We start from the raw sequence: 21,101 nt of genomic DNA, 5'->3' as shown, positions 1-21,101 counted from the left end.
TTCAAAAGATTCCCATAAAAAACAGGTTTTCTCATTAAAATGTTTTTTTTTTCTTTAGACACATTTTTAATATTTAACAAGTGAATCAAACACAAAACTTTATTTGTTAACAAGCTTCGGTAGAATCCAGTGTATTTATTATTATCTGAACATGTGGTGTTTTACACAGTATTGTTTTAACTCTCAGCCTTGAAAATATTCCTCTGTACTACAAATGGCATGTGGCTCCTGCCGATGACATCTTGGCATATAAACTTACAGACGTTTTTATTATTATTGTTTTTATTTATTTGCACACTGTCCTGCTCAGAGGCATCACTGCTAATATTTAGACTGAGCGAGTCAAATTAAAGAGAGTCAATATTCATACCACTCTGATTCTGTGTTGATTTACCCATCCCATAAAGTGTCCTGTTTTATGGTGACACACGCCAGCGGTTCGTACGCTGCGGCTGTGAGGCCAATAATCATGTCAACTTTGAGGAAACCATGCTCCTCTCCCTGCTTCAATCAGAGGGGATGGAAATTTCATTTTCATACCACCTATCTTGCAGGCAGGCTCATTCAAATCAGACAGGCCACCAGCACAGCATTTTTCCATCCAGGTGTCACTCTTCCCTGAGCTTTATTAATGGCTCGGTGAGCTCATATGAATATTTATAACCATGAGATTGCATTTGATTGACCCTTATCGCCCTGATAAGTCGGTCCCGTAAAAAACACTGTCTTGCAGTAAGTTATAGAAAGAAATTAGCACGTTTGTGTTGATCTGTTCATCCACCCCTATACTGCACATTGTAATATTACAAAGCATTTTTTTCTTTCTTCCACTACAACGTACACTAAATGCAACGTTTGTAAAAATACACGTCACGATTATACATTATGTGCATATAATCGATTGCATGCATGTTATTATGAGATTCTTTAACCAATTACATGCATTTGGCATCGCAAGTGTTTCTTTTCTGTGCTTTTGGTGGCAATCTTGACAAGTCATTATTGCCTTACAACATGATCATAAAGCGGAAAATGACGTTATGCAATGAAAATTTCAGACATTTGTGCCGATCTATTGCTCCACATTACTTTGCATTTAGTCTCGCCTTCACCATGTGGAGATATAATGAAACGCCGTCGTCGATTAATCGCCGGTTCATTTCCAGCCGCCTAAACAAACGACGGCCCCACGTCGCGCCGCGACGCGACTCCACCGTCACCGTCAACTTCCTTCCTGCTTCTGGCGCGGCCGAAGGCGGGGTCGCGAGTTCCAGCCCCGAGTTCGCGGCGATTCGTCGGCACGACGCGCGCATGTCCGCGCCGCTCCGGGACGCTCGACGGCGGCGGGGACCGCGACGGGGACCGCGACGCTGCGCGCCAGGTGAGATGCGCGACTCGCTCGGACACTTCACACGAGAGAAGGGACGACGGCATCACCGTTGCATAACATCGTAAGACGAAAAGCATTTACAACGTTTAGAAGTTAAAGCACTTTCAACTTGAACTTGCTTTCGGAAGTAGGTCTTTATAAAGTGATCATTATTATTATGATGATTATTATTAGATTTTCTCTCTTTATTTTACCCTGCTGTGTTTTGTTGCATCAGGGTGCGGGCTGAGCAAGTCACACGTGCTTTCTTCATTCTCCACCCATGCTTTCCCTGCACCCCCTTTTGTTGAACTCCTCACAGCATCGCCATAGACATGAGGGACAGAGACAGAGACAGAGAGAGAGGGGAATCTGGCAACTGGAGATATTCCTGTGCAAACGTGTGGCGTTCGGCAAAGTGGCTTTTTACATTTTTTTTGAAGACGCCGGGGACCCCGGCAGACCCGGGCGAGGGCCGGAGCGGGTTTATGGGCCTTGCTCTCGCAGAAACGGTTCTACAAGGCGACTTGGGAAAGATTTACATCGCGCCACAGAGTGCAACTGAGCCGAATGCGGCCTTTTAAGCGTGACATTCGCAGCCGGAGAACGGGAGACGTGTCTCCATCAGACATGAGTCAGTGTGACATCTCCCCTGTCCCCCTGCTGTTAAACACACTTAGATTTTCCCCTAAAGCGCAAAAAAAAAAAAAAATCTGGCTTTTCTTTTCATGCCGCTCCACATTCTTCGTACAGAATGGCTTGGTATGTGAGACGACCCCCCCCCAGGACTTTATGCAGTTAATTCCCTTTTTTACTGTCTCACTGCGGCAAAGACATAAAAGGTCATGGCCAAGTTTCGGGGGAGCCTTGGAAGTGCTTTTCAGCCAGGAAAAAAAAAAACGAGTTTCTTTTTTCTTTTTTTATCAAGCATGCAAAGAAAAGCATGCAAATTGCAGGCGTCACCGTATCTTCGATACTTCGGGAAGAGCAGCGGCCGCAGCGGCAGGCTGCACAGGGTGGGACTAACTCGGACCGCGAGCAGTAATTGCAATTCATCTGCGTTTCTTGCTGTTGGGAGAAAGAAATATGGGTGGGACTCCCGGACAGGCCTGCGGTATGATTCTATAACAAAGATATGAAAATGATGCCAATACTCACTTTAGTTGTCAACAATAGCATCATGATATCAGTGTAACTGTAGAATAAAAGGTCCTCTCAACTTTTGTTAGATCATAAATTACTACATATTTATATATACAGTACAGGCCTGTGGTTTGGACACCTTCTCATTCAACATGTTTTTTCTTTATCTTCATGAGCATTTACGTTGGTAGATTCTCACTGAAGGCATCAAAACTATGAATGAACACATGTGGCGTTCTGTACTTAACAAAAAAAGGTGAAATAAGTGAAAACATGTTTTATATTCTAGTTTCTTTGCTGTGATTACTGCTTTGCACACTCTTGGCATTCTCTCGATGAGCTTCAAGAGGTCGTCACCTGAAATGCTTCTCCAACAGTCTTGAAGGAGTTCCCAGAGGTGTTTAGCACTTGTTGGTCCAGCTCACCCCAAACCATCTGGATTGGGTTCAGGTCCGGTGACTGTGGAGGCCAGGTCTCCGCTTTTGGTTAAGTACAGAACTCCACATGTGTTCATTCATAGTTTTGATGCCTTCAGTGAGAATCTACCAACGTAAATGGTCATGAAGATAAAGTAAACACGTTGAATGAGAAGGTGTCCAAACTTCTGGCCGGTACTGTATATATATTTTTAAGTAATTGGGAAAATAGCATATATGTGCTTTATTAAAATATAAAAAAATAAACGTATGGATATTGTATCAGACTGTTACCCACAGTATATTGTTCAAGGACGGACAATCTGCAATATGATATATGACTTTTTTCGAATTAATGTAGTATGAACAACATATTGCAGGTTGTTGACCTTTGACATCGTTTGTCTTTCAGTGTAACGTAACGGCGCACACTGTAACTGAAGGGGCGTGAAAAGTCATTGCGTCCTCTCCAGCAATTTCTTTTTAAAATAACTTAAATAATAACCCTCCCAGCACCTTTCCGAAGAAATGAATGGTCACCATATTAAACACGACTACATTTTCTTTTAACTACATTTTTATTTTTTATTTTACAGTATACTTTTATACTTGCAACTTCTTTTCTCGACTTCCTCTAGGCTGTGAAAAGACAACCGGCCCATAACATGGTGTCGGGACCCCAGATCCAGCAGAGTGCAGCCGGCCTGGTACTATGGCTGCTTGTGCCCTGAACACTCTGATTATAATGAGCAGCAACAACCTGAAAGGCGAGAGCAGCCCTCGGACCGGGAGGCCCGGGCGTCCCGTGCTGCCGGTGCCGGACCGCTCCACCTACTGCCCGCTCCTGGTGACCCCGGGGAGCCTGAGCCCCGGCAGCCCCGGCGCCGCCTTCGTCTTCCCCCCGCTCCCCGGCTCCGGCGGCCCCAGGTCCCGCTCCCCCTGCCGCAGCCCCGACACGCTGGGGGTCAACGTGGGCAGCCGGGTGCGGCGCCTGAGCGGCCCCGGCGACGAGGAGGGACCCGACGGGGACGCCCGGCGGACGGCGCAGATCGGACAGATCCACCGCGAGCTGCAGAACGTGGAGGTGAACAAGAAGGTGGGGCTGTTCGAGGCGCAGATATCGGACCTCCGCACGCAGGTGCAAAACGCCGAGATCCAGCGGAGCCCCCGGGCTCCCCGGAAGGCCGGCCCCTCCTCCACGGAGGACAAGCCCAGCCCAGAGAGAGTCCCGGCGTCCCCGAGGACGGACCGCCCTCCCGGTGTCCCTCATCAGCTCCACAATGGCAGAGGAGCGACGGCGGGGGACGGCGCAGCTGACCTGAATACGGAACGGACTGTGGCGGGGACGCGGTCCATTACTCTCCACGGAGTCGGCAGCAGCTTGGCCGGGACCGAGAGCTCGGCGACAAAGGCGGGAGTCCCGGAGACGGGAGCCTCCATCCCCGCCGTCATCGTCACGGACCACGGCATGGAGGTCGGCGGCGAGACGCCCGAGCCCGGGTCCAGCCCCACGCCGAGGAAGCTCTCCTCGTCCTCCGCCTCCTCCGCCGGCTTCTCCTCGTCCTGGGACGAGTCGGAGGACGACAACTCCAGCGACCCGGAGCGGGTGGAGGGACTGTCGCCGCTGTCGCTTCAGACCCAGAGAGCCGTAAGTTCCTCGTTTTGACCATTTGACCCGTAGTGGGTAACACACTCGCCTATGAACCAGAAGACCCAGGTTCGAACCCCACTTACTACCATCTTGTCCCTGAGCAAGACACTTAACCCTGAGTGTCTCCAGGGGGGGGACTGTCCCTGTAACTACTGACCGTAATTCGCGCTGGATAAGGGGGGCGCCTGGTAAATGCTGTGTTACTAAAACCGGCGTCCTCCGAGGGAGATGCTAAACGTTTGCTGTGCATCCTTTTACCTACTGATGGGTGGTATTCTCAGTGGTGACTCCTCTTCCTGCGTCGGGTGATAGAAGAGCCCTTGTTTGTGTTTTTTTGGAGCGGATCATCTCATGAACACGTTTCTTCTGCATTCGGTTCAGATTGAAAACCAGCCTCCGTAGAGAAGGTGCGTTCAGAGCTCCGAGCGGGATAAATTTGGCAAACCTGCCCCGTGCGAGTCTCATTTGCGGCAGTAAGCTCTCGGTTGACATTCAGCCCCGGGTTCCAGTTGACAAAGGGGTCGCCTAGTGGTTAAGGAAGCGGCCCCGTAATCAGAAGGTTGCCGGTTCGAATCCCGACCCGCCAAGGTGCCACTGAGCAAAGCACCGTCCCCACACACTGCTCCCCGGGCGCCTGTCATGGCTGCTGGGTGATGGGTTAAATGCAGAGGACACATTTCACCGTGTGCACCGTGTGCTGTGCTGCTGTGTATCACAAGTGACAATCCACTTCACTTTCTTCTTCTTCTTCATCTTCTTCTGTCCCGAGGTGTTTCGTCCCAGGGACCTGCAGCAATTTTTTAAAATAAATATTTACCCAGATGCTCTTTCAGGGAGCACCCTCGGGGATAACCAAACAGCGATAAGCGCGATTTGCACGGGCCCGACCTGCGTAGTGGAGGAGCCTTTTGACATTTTAGTTTTTTTTTTTACGTCTGTGTTTTCATGCGGTCATGTAGAGCACGATCGCGTGGCGCGGCTTTCTCCATCGGCAGGTGAACGAGTGGCCGCGCTGGCCAGTAAGTCCTCCGCGTGCAAACAGCATGACGCCGTTGTCGCAGAAAATGGAGAATTCTGGGTTTCGGCTAAATGAATTCTAAATATTGCGATTATGCACGTTTATGATGTCATGAATTTTGCATTATTAACTCTTCCAAAGCATATGAATTCCATAAAGGTTAGCATTAGTAAAGAGAAAAACACGCAGGGCACGTCGTCATGTTGCACACTGTCTCATATTCGACGCATCATGATGCAGGCGTGGGCGATTCTGCATGGATGCAGCGCAGGATTCATAGATTTATTATCGTTGTCATCACAGTTATGTCATAATGACGTTGCTTGGCGATTTTCGGGTTGAAAAGTAGTGCCGGTTGCGACCGTGGCGGCCTGATCTGAGTACAGCGCCGTGATGCATCGATAATCGAGGCATTGATAATTGCTATCAAATCGCATTGTGAGACCAGTGAAGGTTCGTCTTTACAGGCCCGCTCAAGGTTTCTTCTCACCTTACCTGGCCTGAGGTTTTAAGGGATGTGGTTTATGCACGCCCCACCATGCAAGGAGAAACTCCTCAGTCCCCGCAGAAAGATCTCGGTGTCCCCCATTACTCCATGCGGAGACAAGAAGCCCACTGTCATGTCTAATAATGGAACGATAAATGTGTAGGGTGGTAGTAGCCTAGTGGGTAAGACACTCGCCTATGAACCAGAAGACCCAGGTTCAAACCCCACTTACTACCATCGTGTCCCTGAGCAAGACACTTAACCCTGAGTGTCTCCAGGGGGGGACTGTCCCTGTTACTACTGATTGTAGGGTGGTAGTAGCCTAGTGGGTAACACACTCGCCTATGAACCAGAAGACCCAGGTTCGAACCCCACTTACTACCATCTTGTCCCTGAGCAAGACACTTAACCCTGAGTGTCTCCAGGGGGGGGACTGTCCCTGTAACTACTGACCGTAATTCGCGCTGGATAAGGGGGGCGCCTGGTAAATGCTGTGTTACTAAAACCGGCGTCCTCCGAGGGAGATGCTAAACGTTTGCTGTGCATCCTTTTACCTACTGATGGGTGGTATTCTCAGTGGTGACTCCTCTTCCTGCGTCGGGTGATAGAAGAGCCCTTGTTTGTGTGTGTGTGTGTGTGTGTGTGTGTGTGTGTGTGTCAGCACACGGCGTCGCCTGTAATATTGGTGCAAACGTGTGGTTGCCACTTGTAAGGAAGTCAAATGTTGTCAACAAGCACGCATGTTCTGCCCGGGACTGACCCCGCAACAACGTCGTGCTTTGTGTCTGGAGGAAATACGAAAAAACATTTTAATAACATGAAAAAAATAAATAAATAAATACATTTCAATGATTATTTTTATTATGTAATGAAAGTTTTCTTAACATTCAAACTCTTGCGCATGTTCATAAAAAGTTCTCCTGTCCCTTTCGTTCACTGTCGCTTCCTCAACGCGGCATGAACCGATATTTGCCGATCGCTGTTGTAGGATTTGTATAGTTTGTAACCATAGCAACAGCGTCTCCAATGGCCATTGCGTGGCTGAAGCAGGCCGCCCTCCATAGAGGGTCATTATTTCTTAAGTGGATAATTGGGTGTCATTTCCACAGCTTGTATTTCCTGTTTTGTGTGCTTTATGTGAACTCCACAACCGTCAGATTTTAAAAGAAACACGGTCGGAAGGTAAAATAAGTGCAAATTATAATGACTGAAAAAAGACACCGGCAGGGTTATAGGTTCGTTTTATGTTTTAGGTGGACAGTCCTAACTGCGGAGCAGCCGGGACATCAGTTCGGTCCAGAAAACCTTCCCAGAGTTCCGCGTTTTCGTCGGTCTCCCAACTGCGTGCAAACGTCTCAGCCGGGCGAAGTGCATGCTGAGACACGAGCGGCACGCTTCGCATTCTCATGTCCCACTCGGCGTAGGAAGCCGGGAGGTTTGTGTAGGAGGGGAGGAAGAGTGGGAGGGCAAAAAACCAAAAAAAAGAAAAAAAAGTCATGTTTACGCCACACGTCTTCTTCTCCCTCTGCAACGCTTCAACGCATACCGATCGTTTTCAATGAAAATGCGCCGTGCGAAAATGTTCCAGCTCACGTGGCGGTCGCTCCCAGCCGCCTCCTTCCCCACCTGCGGGGCGAACGGCCGAGCCCGAGACAACCCCCCCACCCGGCCCGGGACCCGAGAGCAGTGGAAAATGAAACACCCCTGTGGTCGACCGTTGCTTAGAGACCAGCTGACGTCAGGGCCTGAACAGCTGGGGCCGTGTGTTACGCCGGCGCAGCCGCTCGTTTCGTACGCATGAGTCAGGAAGTGCGCTAGTTTGGTGTTTTTATTCCCCGCTTCTACTTTTTATTCATAAAAAAAACTTACTGGTCCTCTAGATAGAAGAATGCGACGTTGACGTCATCTTCGCGCCCACCCAGCACTAGTATCTTCTTTGGAAGTGAAGTGATTGTCACTTGTGATACACAGCAGCACAGCACACGGTGCACACAGTGAAATGTGTCCTCTGCGTTTAACCCATCACGCTTGGTGAGCAGTGGGCGGCCATGACAGGCGCCCGGGGAGCAGTGTGTGGGGACGGTGCTTTGCTCAGTGGCACCTCGGCGGATCGGGATTCAAACCGGCAACCTTCTGATTACGGGGCCGCTTCCTAAACCGCTAGGCCACCCCTCATCAATTTCAACGTCACCCGACCGTTACGCTCATGCGTTTCATGCATAATTGTAGGGGAAACGCTGCAGGTTAAAATGGGACAATGGCTATGTGTGGGTGTGGATCGGTGCGACAGCATATCATGGTGCTGGAGGTGCAAAAAACATATGATTATTGGAAATTGTGATTAAATGACCTCTAAACTGAATTTTAACCAATAAAATTTTTTGCATTTAAACGGTTTTGTTGAAGGCAAAAAAATCTCAATTCCAATAGTAGCTTGATTTCGGTTGGTGCAGTGGTGTAACCGTAACACCGGGGTGCTTGTTGGTCAAATTTGCAGAAAGGCTGTGGTGTTGGGGGCTAAATGACTTCGCACGGGTTCTCCTCATCCGACCCTCGAGGTTCTGGCATTCATGCCATCTGCATATTGTGCTGTCTGGTCTGTCGGTTTTACGCGCCACGTGGATGCAGCTGGTCTTATCTTCAGACTCGGAAGGAAGCCGAACATGCCTCGCTAAAAACAGCCCTTACGTCTCAGAGGTCGCCATGGCACTGTGCAGCGGAGCTGTAAACGTTTTAGGCCCGACCAACGCAACCCGGCAAGTGCAGCTTTTAAAAGCCCGGCTTTCTTCGCAGATTACGACCGCTAGACTACGAAGGAAACGAAATATGCGAGGAAATGATCGGGTTTTAGCATAATTTCACCTCCTCAGCATGCGACAAAATGCGAATAAATAAACAAACAATAAACAATCATTTAAAAAAATGATCAACATGCAAAACGCTTTTACCAACCACCCGAAACAAAGCGGCAAATCATACGGATAGGACAGGTACCATAGGCCCAAAGTTGAGGCAATATTTACAGCTCTACTGTGCAGCATTCCAGCACTTTGATGACGCTGGATCTTCATGACACAGCTTCACGTTAAATGGTGTCTCGAGCTCTCGTGTGATAGACACCGCAGAAGGCCCCAACCACACCATGCACGCCCGGTCAAGGCCGAGGACCACCTGGGTCGGGGGCCAATCCGGACCCGGAACCCGCAGCCGAGCGAGGTCAGCGGCGGCGTGGTCGCCGTCAATGAGGAGAACTTGATGACTCGGCGGCTTACATTGGCAAAGGTCTATCTTGGGGTCATCTCCAACAAAGGACCATGACATTGAAATAAAAGGAGGCCTGCCTGCCATTTCATCGCTAATAGACCACGCTAATCATCATGGCCTCCTTGGTTGTGGTGGGTGTGCTAGAATATGTCGGGTTTCTAGTTGTTCCGAGGAGGAGGACTCTTCACCCCGGGGGTGAAGATGGCCGCTCTGACAAGCCGACCCTAGAACGAAGGCGGTAGCGGTTTAAGGCGAAAGCGCTGCCCCTCATTGGCCAGTCAAGAGCAGCGTTGTGTTTTCTATTTGTGTTTGTGTGTGTGCGTGTTGCAGATGTGGAAAATACTGCCGCCGAGCCCCATCACTTTCCTGTCTCGCAGTGAGAGGTTCCTCTCGAGGGCTTGAAACCACTTCCTCCCTTTTTTTCTCTCTCTCTCTCTCTCTTTTGTGCTCAGTGGAAACTTCTACCAGCGGCGGCGAGGTCGAGGAGTCGCTGCAGACGAGCGGCATCCCTTTCCTCCCGCTCGATATAGAACCCGGTCCCTTTATCAGAACAATGCGGCGGAGCCCCTTCCTGTGAAGGCAGGAGCGGTCACGTCTCGCACTCTGGCGCCCCGGTGCCCTGCGATCGATCGCGGGACGGTAGACGGGCCGCTACTCGGAGGGGAACCCGGGGCGTGGCAAGAAATAGTGCAGAGCATTTATTTTTTTCTCCTTTTTCCTCCCATGGTGCACTGCGGCCGAGGTCGTAGTAGGAAAGTATTGTGGTTTCCAGGTTAGCGCTGTTTTGCACAATGGGTTTTTTTTTTTTTTTTTTTTTAAGAATCTCTATTGTCCAACAGAACTGAGTCGTTTTTCCTCGTTGAATGGACTCTCCCCACCGCCTCGCTTTCATATAACGTGATTCTTTTGAGGTTCTCTGAGAACTCTTTTTTTTTTGATTCGCACCAAACCTGCCTCTTATGCAGCTTAATCTCTCTTGCTCACTCATGCAAATGGACGAGTGCATGTAAATGGCCGTGGGAGCGCAATAACAAGGCCAAACAGGCTTTGCCTGCACAGACATTTGATATTCGCAACGACTAATAAGCCCGGCCGAACTTGGAGGGCTCGTTTTCCATAGCGCGCAGGGCGTGGTCACCACTGTCGCATTTTATGTAATGTTTACTTCTGCAAAGAAACGCAGAAATAGAAACAAGAAGCGTTTGCTGGTTATCTGCGTGCAGGAGAGGAGCCATCCAGACCTTGTTAGTTAGCGTCTAATTACTTTTGTCGCTCAGATGATGAACTTTCATGATGCTTCTACGAACATAGTTTAAAAGGGGGCGGAGCCTGTTGAGATGATTGACAGCTACCATTCTGCCAATGTCGTACCCCCTCCTGTAAATGGCTTTCGAGACGCCGAAGCTACATGGGCGAAGACCATGCAGCTTACTACCATCGTGTCCCTGAGCAAGACACTTAACCCTGAGTGTCTCCAGGGGGGGACTGTCCCTGTACTGGTTGTAAGTCGCTCTGGATAAGGGCGCCTGGTAAATGCTGTAAACGCCTCTGGCACTGCATGCCGGAATTAAGTCAACGTATTAAGTCCAGAGACGTTGGTTTTGTAGCCTGCGATCTACCCGATCAGGTTCGATCCATCCCTGGCCAACACGACGGGGCCGCCAGAAACGTGACCAGGATCTCGTGCCCCGTGATTTGTGTGAGGTTGAGGAGTCCCGGTATTTGCATGGCCGCGGCATGGCGCTGGGCGCAGACGCGGCCGACATGGCTCCTCTCTCGAGCATCGAAGGTCCCGGCCAGGCATTTGCATCGGTTGATTTCGAGTGTAAATAAATGTTTTGGATAGAAACAAATGAGCGAATCCCGTGGCCCTGCCTTGTCCAGAGATCTTAGGTGCCGCACTCGGGCCCGGCGCGCTGACAGCGGGCATCATGCTATGGCTTCTCGGCCGCGCCTGGAGTTTCCTGCTCCCCGTCCTTTGCTTCTTCATCACGTCCGTCAACTCGGGGCTGAAAGAGCTGCAGGTAACGCGTTCCGTTCGCCCACGGGGTCGTGCTCCTCGGCCTGAGCGGCCGTAATGCTCCTCAGATGCTGCCGGGCTGCTCACATCTGCCGCGGCACGCTCCGTTTCTAATTGGTACCAGAAACCTGAATTCCCGTCTGTGCTTTTTTTTTTTTTTTTGGAGGCGGGGGGGGGGGGGGGGTCTTTTGTTTGTGACCTTTTTGTGAAGCGCTGAAGGCCGGAAGGACTCTCGTGTCCTCGGTGCCGATTTCTCACAGCGGGTCACGGTCACTTCGGCCCCGACCTTTGCTTTCCGCGACCCAAACTTGTTCCGTTTGTTTTCCCAAAACATCTCAGCCCTCTCTGGCTCCGCAGATGCGTTTTTCCTCTGAAAGAAACGTTCCCTCGAACGGCACGTTTATTCGTTTTTTTTTGTTCTTCTAATCGGCTTTTAGACGCTATCTTAACGCGCTCTCTGCTTTTTGTCAGAACGCCATACATATCGGCGCACAAAGGTACCCGGGTTTCGGGGCGTGTCTGCGGAAGGTTCCGGCTCCTCGTCTCGTAGCGGCGCGGGGAAGATGTCGGATAAACCGCCAGTCGGGGGAAGCCTGCGTTTTCAGGCCCGTCGCCAGCGATGCGTATCTGGTGTCCGGGGCTCGCCCGCCCTCCAGCTGTCCCCCGGGCGCCCTGCCCGGTTCGCTGAGTTTCCACCACGTCTGAGGAGGGACGGGCCCCCGGGGGACGATTAGGGGGTCGGGACTCCTGAAAGAGTCGGGAAACGATCGGTGGAAGGCACGTACGCATCGGCATTACGAGACGGACCCCCCTGGGCCGTTTCATCACTGACATTCGCACCCGTCGTAATGTGAAGATGGAGGGGACGGTCCTAACCTCACGTGACTAGCCCAGCGGTCACCAACAACGCCTTTTATGGGCCTTTTAATGATTTTTTTTAGTGCAAAAAAAAAGAAAAGCAGACAGGAAGACGCCTTGAGCGCCGCCGGATTTTCTGGTCACCCCAGAACAGAAATGTTCAGTTTGTGATGCATGAAATACCACGTCACGACGCCGCAACTTCAAACCGAGACCCAAAATCGTTTTCAGTACCACAATTTACGACTTTTGGACGCAGATTCTTGTATCACGCTGTTAAATTAACACGGCCTATTAACACCGCAGAAGGGAGGGAGTTATTCCTTTATCATTAGCCTTGGCCGCTAGCTCCTACCGGCTAAATGCTAACAGCTGAATGGCTAATGATAATCTGTGCACCGGCCAGGTTAACATTTATTACCGCCACTGCGTTGTGGTGCATCGAACGTTTGACGTGCATCCCACTATATTAATAGGGTGTTAGTAGCCTAGCGGGTAACACACTCGCCTATGAACCAGAAGACCCAGGTTCAAATCCCACTTATTACCATCGTGTCCCTGAGCAAGACACTTAACCCTGAGATGCTCTGGATAAAGGTCGTAAATGTTGGTAAATGCTGTAAACGTTAATATTAATTTTTTAACGCCAACTGACAACTGAGACTTGTTTACCGTTAACGACATTGCATTAGTCTCGTCCGTTTCCTTTGCACTCGTTTCCATGGTTCTGGCTGTTGTTTGAGAGGGTCACCCTGCAACCGCCGCCCCTGCAGGGGCCTTTCGAGTCGAGCGGTCTTGGCCGGGCGTGCTGGTGCATGAAAAATGAGGCTTTCCCCCGTTTTGGAGCGTGTTGTGGTCACCAAGGGAAACCCCACATCCGCTCCGGACAACAGAGGGGAAAAAAAGGCGCGGCCAGCACAGGCGGTGGAAGGGGGCAGAAAAATAAAAGCAGATGAAAGTATTCTTATGGCCAAATATGTATCTCAAACCCAATAAAACAGCTTTTTACATTTACAGCGTTTACCAGACGCCCTTATCCAGAGCGACTTACAATCAGTAGTTACAGGGACAGTCCCCCCCTGGAGACACTCAGGGTTAAGTGTCTTGCTCAGGGACACAATGGTAGTAAGTGGGGTTTGAACCCGGGTCTTCTGGTTCATAGGCGAGTATGTTACCCGCTAGGCTACTACCACAGACATGATATTTTTCATGTCTTTGTATGTATTGATCATTTATTATAATTCCCACCATTTTTATGTCGTTGTTGAAAATCCCGGCACACATTTGTCTGGCAGGAATTAGCGGGCGGGAAGATTCGTAGATAAGGTAATTGCCGTCTGAACGCCGCCTGAGTAAACCAACGTGGCATGGGCAATGGAAGCATGCAAATAAGCATGCAAAGCAGTGTTGTCTGCCCCGTGGTGGTTTCAAATCATGGTTGGTATTTAGGTAAAGCCGATGGCCACGAAAAACATGGTTCCAGGTGACTGATTGAGTGTGACAAAGTGACCGCAGGAGGATCAAACAGTCACGAACATTCAAAACGCGCAAAAGACTCAGCGTCCCGATGCTCAATGTTTTCTCCCCGCTGTTTTTGTCTACGTTCAGCACAAATCATGGAAGAAGATCAAGAACATGGTGCAGTGGTCCCCATTCCTGATGTCCTTCAAGAAGAAGTACCCTTGGATCCAACTGGCCGGACACGCAGGTAGGCCTTAAACCTGTCCCTGGCTGGGCGTTTGGAGAGAATGGACCTTGTTTTACGGACATAGCGCGAGAGCTATTTTTAATACTTGACTGATGACTTTACCGCTGGATGAATGATGGATGAATGTATGGACCCGTACGGGACCCTGCAGGAGCTCACGGTTGTCTCAGAGGGACCGATGCCTCAACTTCTGTCCACATCCGCAGGCAGCTTCAAGACGGAGGCCAACGGCCGCATCTTGAAGAAGCACTGTGACTGCGAGCAGCGCTGCCTGGACTGGCTGATGAAGGACGTGCTTCGGCCCTACGTGCCGGCCTACCACGGCGACGTGGAGAAGGACGGGGAGAAGTACAACCAGATGGACGACCTGCTGGCGGAGTTTGAGCTGCCCTGTGTCATGGACTGCAAGATGGGCATCAGGTACACCTGCGCCATCTCGCTTCTTCTCATTTCTTCTGCGTCCTCTTGGCTGCTCCACCAGACCGTTGGCTTTGGCTTCCTGGACTACTTTCTTCTCCATTCAAAAACTGTCAGGTCGCTGGCAGCCACACCCCGCAGCCTTGAAAGTCTTTTCGGGTCCCTTTCCTGTTTTAACAGTCTCCTAAACACTCGGGACAAAGAGGGCAAGCGCAATGCACATCTCTTATGCTCTCTCTCTCTCTCTCCCATTTCTTCTCTTCTTCCTGCACACTGGCAGCCAGCTGGCTGATCTCACTCACCAGCTCTTTCATTTCAGAAAGAAAGAAAGAACGTTTGAATCTACCATTTGGACCCTCCAGCAGGACCCTTTACCCTTTGTTGCTCTATAGGAGACCAGCATCGCAATTGGCCGTCTAGATTTAGCAAAAGTTCCAGAAAAGTGGAGCTGGTGTCATTTTCCTGCAGCCCCGCTGACAAACGGTCCGTCTGTCGACCCCTGGAGAACCTGACGAAGCACTGGTCCTGACGACCAGTGCTTGAAAGGCTGCCACGTTTGCAGCAGGCCCTTGACAGATGGCCGTCTGGGCTCCATCTCTCTCCCCCGCTGTCTCTGGTGATGTCCGCTCGTGTAAGTCCAGTTGGAACATCACTGTGATGTCCAGACGGCCAGGATATCAGCAAGTTCTCGAACAAAAGAATGCAGGACTTAAAGGTCCCCTGACATTAATTTTTATTTTTTGCTTTTACATCAGTCTTAGCGTCCCCTAATACTGTATCTGAAGTCTCCTTCTGCCATGGTGCAGAATTACAGCCAATTTCAGCCAGTCCCACAATCTTTAGTGCAGACAGGAAGTTTCTCTGGGCCGAAAAAGAGTGAAACGGGAGGTAACATTTCCCCTTATGACGTCATAAGGGGACAAATTCCAGGTCGGACCATCTGAGCTGCTGCTCTCTGAGCACTCTTTACACCTATCGCCATTTCTAGCCACTGCAGGACCGTAGACAGGCTCAGGGAACTCGTATTAATGTTCAATCATCTCACAAAGTCCCATTTTCAAGATAGGGGACCTTCAAGGCCTTGGCAGCTGACCCCTACTCTTTTCTCCTTGACCTCAGGACATACCTGGAAGAAGAGCTGACCAAGGCTAGGAAGAAGCCCAGCTTGCGTAACGACATGTACCTGAAAATGATCGAGGTGGACCGCGACGCGCCCACCGAGGAGGAGCACGAGCAGAAGGCCGTGACCAAGCCGCGCTACATGCAGTGGCGGGAGACCATCAGCTCGACGGCGACGCTCGGCTTTCGCATCGAGGGCATTAAAGTGAGAGGGGGTCAATGTCCCTGTGTAAATGTGCCTGTCATGCTTCCTGTCATGGATTTTTGACGCAGGGTGGTTTTGACCTTCTGGGCGTAGTAATATGTCAAAAAATAAATCAGCAACACAGTTATAGAGCATCGACACACTGGAATCCATTAACGGTGCATGGATGTATGTACGTTCATAGTCAGGAAAACACTTATACAGCATATTTATTCTGTATTATTTAAAAAAATACAGTGATTTATGTTAAAATTCGGACTTTTGAACCGTACCGTGAGGGATTTTTCATCTTCTCTAGTTATCATACCTTGACAGTTCCTGCAATACACCGAGCGCCACAGAATCAAAAGCGCTGTTACCATGGGCAACGTATAAATATTTCGTTGGTTCACTGGAAGAGATGGGAGATAAAATGCCGATCAGTTCTTTTTTTCCGCAAGTTAATGTTCGCCATTTACAGCTTTTTTTAACCTTTAAACGACAAATCGCCTTAAATGTCAAAACCGACAGGCTCAGCAGCAGGAGACCTGCCTCTACTCGAAAATATCGAGGCCTGTTGGCAACGCGGAGTTAACTAAAATTCGCGGAGCCTTGCCGCGGCTTGCCCAGGGAGCGGGGCGGCCGGCTCCGATTGCAGGATGGGCCGGTTGCTCGTGGCAACCGAGCCGGATTTCCCCGCGACCGGGGTGTTTTTGTCACGTCGGGGCCTGCCCGTGGCATTTCCATTGATCTCGACATCGGTTGGTGACGGGGAAGGGGGTCGGTGGGGTAGCCTCGTTCATAGCGGCCATACCGAGATCGGCGAAGTGACGCATCACGGAAAGAAACACAAATTACCGCCGGCTGATTTAATTCCCGCTAATGAACCCTCCAGCTGGATAGATATGTCCTGCATCAATAGCAAAGACCATCTGAGGTTGCCCCGGGTGATGGCACTGTATGGGAAACATTACCTTTTTCGGACAATCCAAAGATGCCGCGGTGTGTGTATGCATAGACAGGTGACGGGATTAAAAGGACAAGTGAACCATGTCCCTTTAGAGCAGTGGTTTTCAAACTCACTATTCTTCCCCATTTCTCATGGCCCACAGAGACGATTCCCATTCACCCTGGGACAGACTATTAAAAAAAAAAATCTAAGCGGCAGACAATAACGTTAGTTTCCATGCTGATTTATGCAAATGACCCACTGCATTGCTTGCATTAAAGCAAGCAAGAAGCAAGGATTGGTTGCCGCTCCTGTGCTCCTTGCATGGCAGACACGCTCGCCTCCAGGCATCATGTGCGAGCTATGAGACATCCGTCAACCGTCCAATATAATAACAGATCATCGGGGATGGGAGGAGGGTTGAAACACGCTCATTAACATACTGTATTTGACAGTGAAACCGTGTCAGGGTTTTTCCTGTGTTTCCGGGTTGTGATGAACGCGGCATTTTTGTATGATGGATGGATTTGTGCCATACAGGATCTCAGCCAATCAGAAGCATAGGGCAGATATAATTTTTTTTAATTATGTTCTTTTGATAAAAGACAGTACTTTAAATATTAAGTAAGACTATTAAATAATACTTTCTTGAGGCCAGGGTTTATGATTCACTTGACACTTGTGGCAAGGACCTGGTATGGCAAGTGTCATTTATTCCAACCAGACGTCTTATCTCCAACCAGACCTCAAAAAATGTTTGGAACCTCCACCTTCCACAGTGCACACATAAAACGGCTCCTCCCTGTACTCACGCAGAAGGAAGACGGCACGGTGAACAGGGACTTTAAAAAGACCAAGAGCCGGCAGCAAGTGACAGAAGCCTTCCACGACTTCGTCAAAGGAAACGTGAACATCTTGGTGAGTGTGAGCGCAGAGACCTTTGTTTTCAGGGCCTCCTCTTTAGGGGTGTTGAAATGAATGTCGTAATCGATGCATCGCGATGCAGACGTGGACGATTATGCATCAGTGCATCATAATGACGTTGCTTGGTGATTTTCGAACCCCACTTACTACCATCGTGTCCCTGAGCAGGACACTTAACCCTGAGTGTCTCCAGGGGGGGACTGTCCCTGTACCTACTGATTGTAAGTCGCTCTGGATAAGGGCGCCTGGTAAATGCTGTAAATGTAAATGTATAAAGTAGTGACAGCGCCGCTCCATGTAGATCGGCCTCGTCCACACGGACGTTCCAAATTAACGCCACCTGAACATCAAAAACGTTGCACGCAGTGTTTATTTGACTTTTTGAAAAAAGGTCCAGATGACGGTGTGAACGGGGCCTTAACTCTGTAACATGAAGCAACGTAGACTGGACCGACAATCGGCGCATTGATAATCGAATCGCCTCGCGACACGCCCCTCTCCGGGGAAGGGCAACCACCGGAACAACACCAGGCCTTCGGTGACGGCCCTTTATCTTGATGCTTATGAGGCAGACATTTCCAGCGTGATGTTGGCCTTGACTGTGTTTATCTTCGGCCCGGCGTTGGCCTTCAGACACCCTGCGGTTGGACGCACTTCCTCATTACCTTGTTTTTTTTGGTTAGTTTTTCCCGCAGGACTGTACAAGACGTTGCATGTTTATCGCGCGCGTACAGTGACTGTTGCTTCACCGGCATCTCCTTTACCCCCCCCTACAGAACTCCTATCTGAACAGACTAAACGACATCCGGGCGACTCTGGAAGGGTCGCCGTTCTTTAAAACGCACGAGGTAAGCGGCACATCCGTACACGACCCTCAGTAAGCGCAGCAACGCGCTTCCTTCCCTGACCGTGGACGTGTTTTTCCATCGCGAATCTTATCTGGAAGGCTGACGTGCATGAATACAATGCGCCAAAACGTCAATGCAACCATTTACACAGATTATGAGCAGCATGTTTATTTAGTTACCTGGTGCAGCTATGGCACGTTTTTTAAAAAAAAATCTTCTTTACATTCACTATTATATGTATATGATATTTTTAGGTAATCGGCAGTTCCCTTCTATTCGTCCACGACAAGCGGGAGCGGGCCAAAGTGTGGATGATAGACTTTGGGAAGACCACGCCCCTGCCAGAGGGCCAGACGCTGGACCACAGAGCGGCCTGGGTGGAGGGCAACCGCGAGGACGGCTATCTGTACGGCCTGGACCACCTCATAGACATTATCCACCAAATGGTGTCATCGAAGCCCCTCTGAGCGGGGGACGCGTGTCGGCGCGCACTACAGGACCTCCCAGCCCATTTTAGAAAAGCTAGCCATGACCAGGAAACAAGAAATAGCAGAATGGCGGCGGGTTGGAACGTGACGACTACATACAGGCGCTGTGCAGTACGGTGGTCTGGCCAAATTAGGGGCCCAAAAAAAAAGAAAAAGGTTCTTAATTCATTTTTTATATACTTGCTACCTAGCAGCGCGGGGCACTTCATTCGGATAACGTTGCCTTCCATACATAATACAGGTCACATAGCCTTAAAGTATCAAAGTTCAATACAATACAGGCAAAAAGTAGGCTAACGTGTTTTATAATGTACTTCCCCTTTTACCTTTTAATATCTTAACGTAGAATAACTTCTCAGTAGGAAGTTCTCCGTGATGTCGTGATATTGTACGGATTTGGTCATAGTTTCATAGCTGGATGAGAGTGTAGCATCAAGCGACTGGTCCCGAAAAGGTCAGCAGGGGTCAAGAAATGAACTACTGAGATTTAAAAGAAAGAACTATTGAACTTTCTCATGTCCATTCAGACTCAAAGAGCCATTACGCCCTCAAATGTAATTCCAGCGGCCGCCACGGTTTTCCACGCGACGTGCGCCGCATTTACATTTTCCTGATTGTGTTTACCATGTAAAGTAATGCAACGGCGGTTTAAACATGGGGCTTTGCATGCCGTGGTTCACCCTAAAGTCGCCATATCCCGTCCCTTAAGGACTCCGGGTCTCCGGCGCCCGGTGCGAGGCACGTGGTCCCCGCTTTACATGGACATTTGCCATGCAAATCGCACCATTCCTGCATGCTCCTAGACATTCAGAACACGTGCCACAGAGTGAACAGGCCGAGCCTGTCCACAAACAGAGTCCGCCGAGGTCAAAAGGTAACCTACCGATCACCAGTTCTAGTTTAATCAGTGTTTTTTTTGCTTTAGCTGCAGAGCAATAGTCCAAATGCCGATAATCATCAATAAGTAAAGATAAACGTGGCACTTGTTTAGTTGTGACCTCTGACCTTGCCTGGTGGAAGCAGGCGATGCAGCGGCTTCACCGAACGAGGACAAAAATAAACAGGGTGTCGATTACCGCGAAGGCGCGTCCAGGCACAGTGAATAAAGCAACAAGCGTGCGGTCAGGCTGCCCCCTGCTGCCCCGGTGCCGCGATTACATCGAACAAACTAGACGGGGAAAAAATGGCGGCTCTCCCAGCACCGCTTAACCCCTCGAGTCTTTGTCATATTTATTTCGTTTTGTGCCATTTTGCACAAGAACACTAAGTGTAGCTGCACGCTCTTCTTTCTTTAGTTGTTTGTTTTTTTTGTTTCCTGAACATTTCTGCAGTTGGCTTAAACCTTCCATGTAGCGGTTCACTGTAAATATAGATGGGTGGTGCACTGGGCTCCGGGTCATAGTTGCTCAGATCTGCTTATGTAAATCACGCCGTGTGCATACTGCAGTGTATCATGCTTGGCTGTACAATAAAATCTGAACGATGTCTCAAAACGTCCCTTTTTTCTGCTCTTTATTCATTCGCCACTTTCAACAATGACAAAAATCAACAACAGGTTATTCAGTGCGTCACAGCACACGGTGACACGTTGAAGCGTGTCCTCTGCATTTTTGTCCCATCACCCTTGGTGAGCAGTGGGCAGCCATGACTGGCGCCTGGGGAGCAGTGTGTGGGGATGGTGGCTTCATCGAGGGGACCTCAGTTACCATTGTCCCACCGTGCTTATTGTAGAATACTAAAAGCTAGAACACATTAAAAAGGCTGGATTCATTATTATTATTTTATTATTATAAAATTTGTCAGAATGCCATGTTGTCACCGCTGTCTTTCGCACATTCTCTCTCGCGTGCTGTGATCATGTCAGGTTTTGAGACCGTGCTGTCATAAAAGCCAACTCTTTTATACTTCCCCATTAGCATATTCGAATATTTATTAAATATGCAGCTTTGTGTGAATGTTGCAAAAAGTTCTCTTGCTTTCCCTCTCTTGCGCTCTCAGTCCTCCTGTACAGCCACCTAGTGGTATTGCAAGGCCATAGCACCATAACTTAATAATCCCACGCCCTTTAAAAGGTCGCAGGAGTATCAACAGAAGAGGGAACCAGTCAGCCGGCGAATATAAATGGCCTTATACAGTGATTTTATAAAGAAATAAAGACTTCCATATTTAGTAAAGCTTGGCCCGAGTGGTTGTGCTGGCCGGGAGCCTGAGCGGGGGCCAGGGCGAGGGGAGCTGGAG

At 49.7% G+C, this 21,101-nt stretch overlaps 1 protein-coding gene across 2 annotated transcripts; it reads left to right on the top strand.

The window, feature by feature from the left end:
• Positions 1 to 1,126: 1,126 nt before the first annotated feature.
• On the top strand, positions 1,127 to 20,360 carry itpkb (inositol-trisphosphate 3-kinase B). 2 transcript variants are annotated; one of them, XM_028953299.1, is made up of 8 exons: positions 1,127 to 1,381; positions 3,567 to 4,576; positions 13,835 to 13,934; positions 14,141 to 14,354; positions 15,471 to 15,675; positions 17,420 to 17,521; positions 18,304 to 18,375; positions 18,630 to 20,360. In XM_028953299.1, the coding sequence occupies exons 2-8, from the start codon at positions 3,641 to 3,643 to the stop codon at positions 18,840 to 18,842; spliced, it is 1,842 nt and encodes a 613-aa protein (XP_028809132.1). In that variant the 5' UTR covers positions 1,127 to 1,381; positions 3,567 to 3,640; the 3' UTR covers positions 18,843 to 20,360. The 2 variants fall into 2 exon arrangements, with proteins under 2 accessions (XP_028809132.1, XP_028809133.1); XM_028953300.1 differs by having other exon boundaries at positions 1,127 to 1,451.
• The last annotated feature ends 741 nt before the right edge of the window (positions 20,361 to 21,101 follow it).

The sequence above is a fragment of the Denticeps clupeoides genome, chromosome 14, assembly GCF_900700375.1.
Source record: "Denticeps clupeoides chromosome 14, fDenClu1.1, whole genome shotgun sequence".
Lineage (NCBI taxonomy): Eukaryota > Metazoa > Chordata > Actinopteri > Clupeiformes > Denticipitidae > Denticeps > Denticeps clupeoides.
Note: the sequence above shows the minus strand (reverse complement) of the source record. Positions and strands in the feature narration are given on the sequence as shown.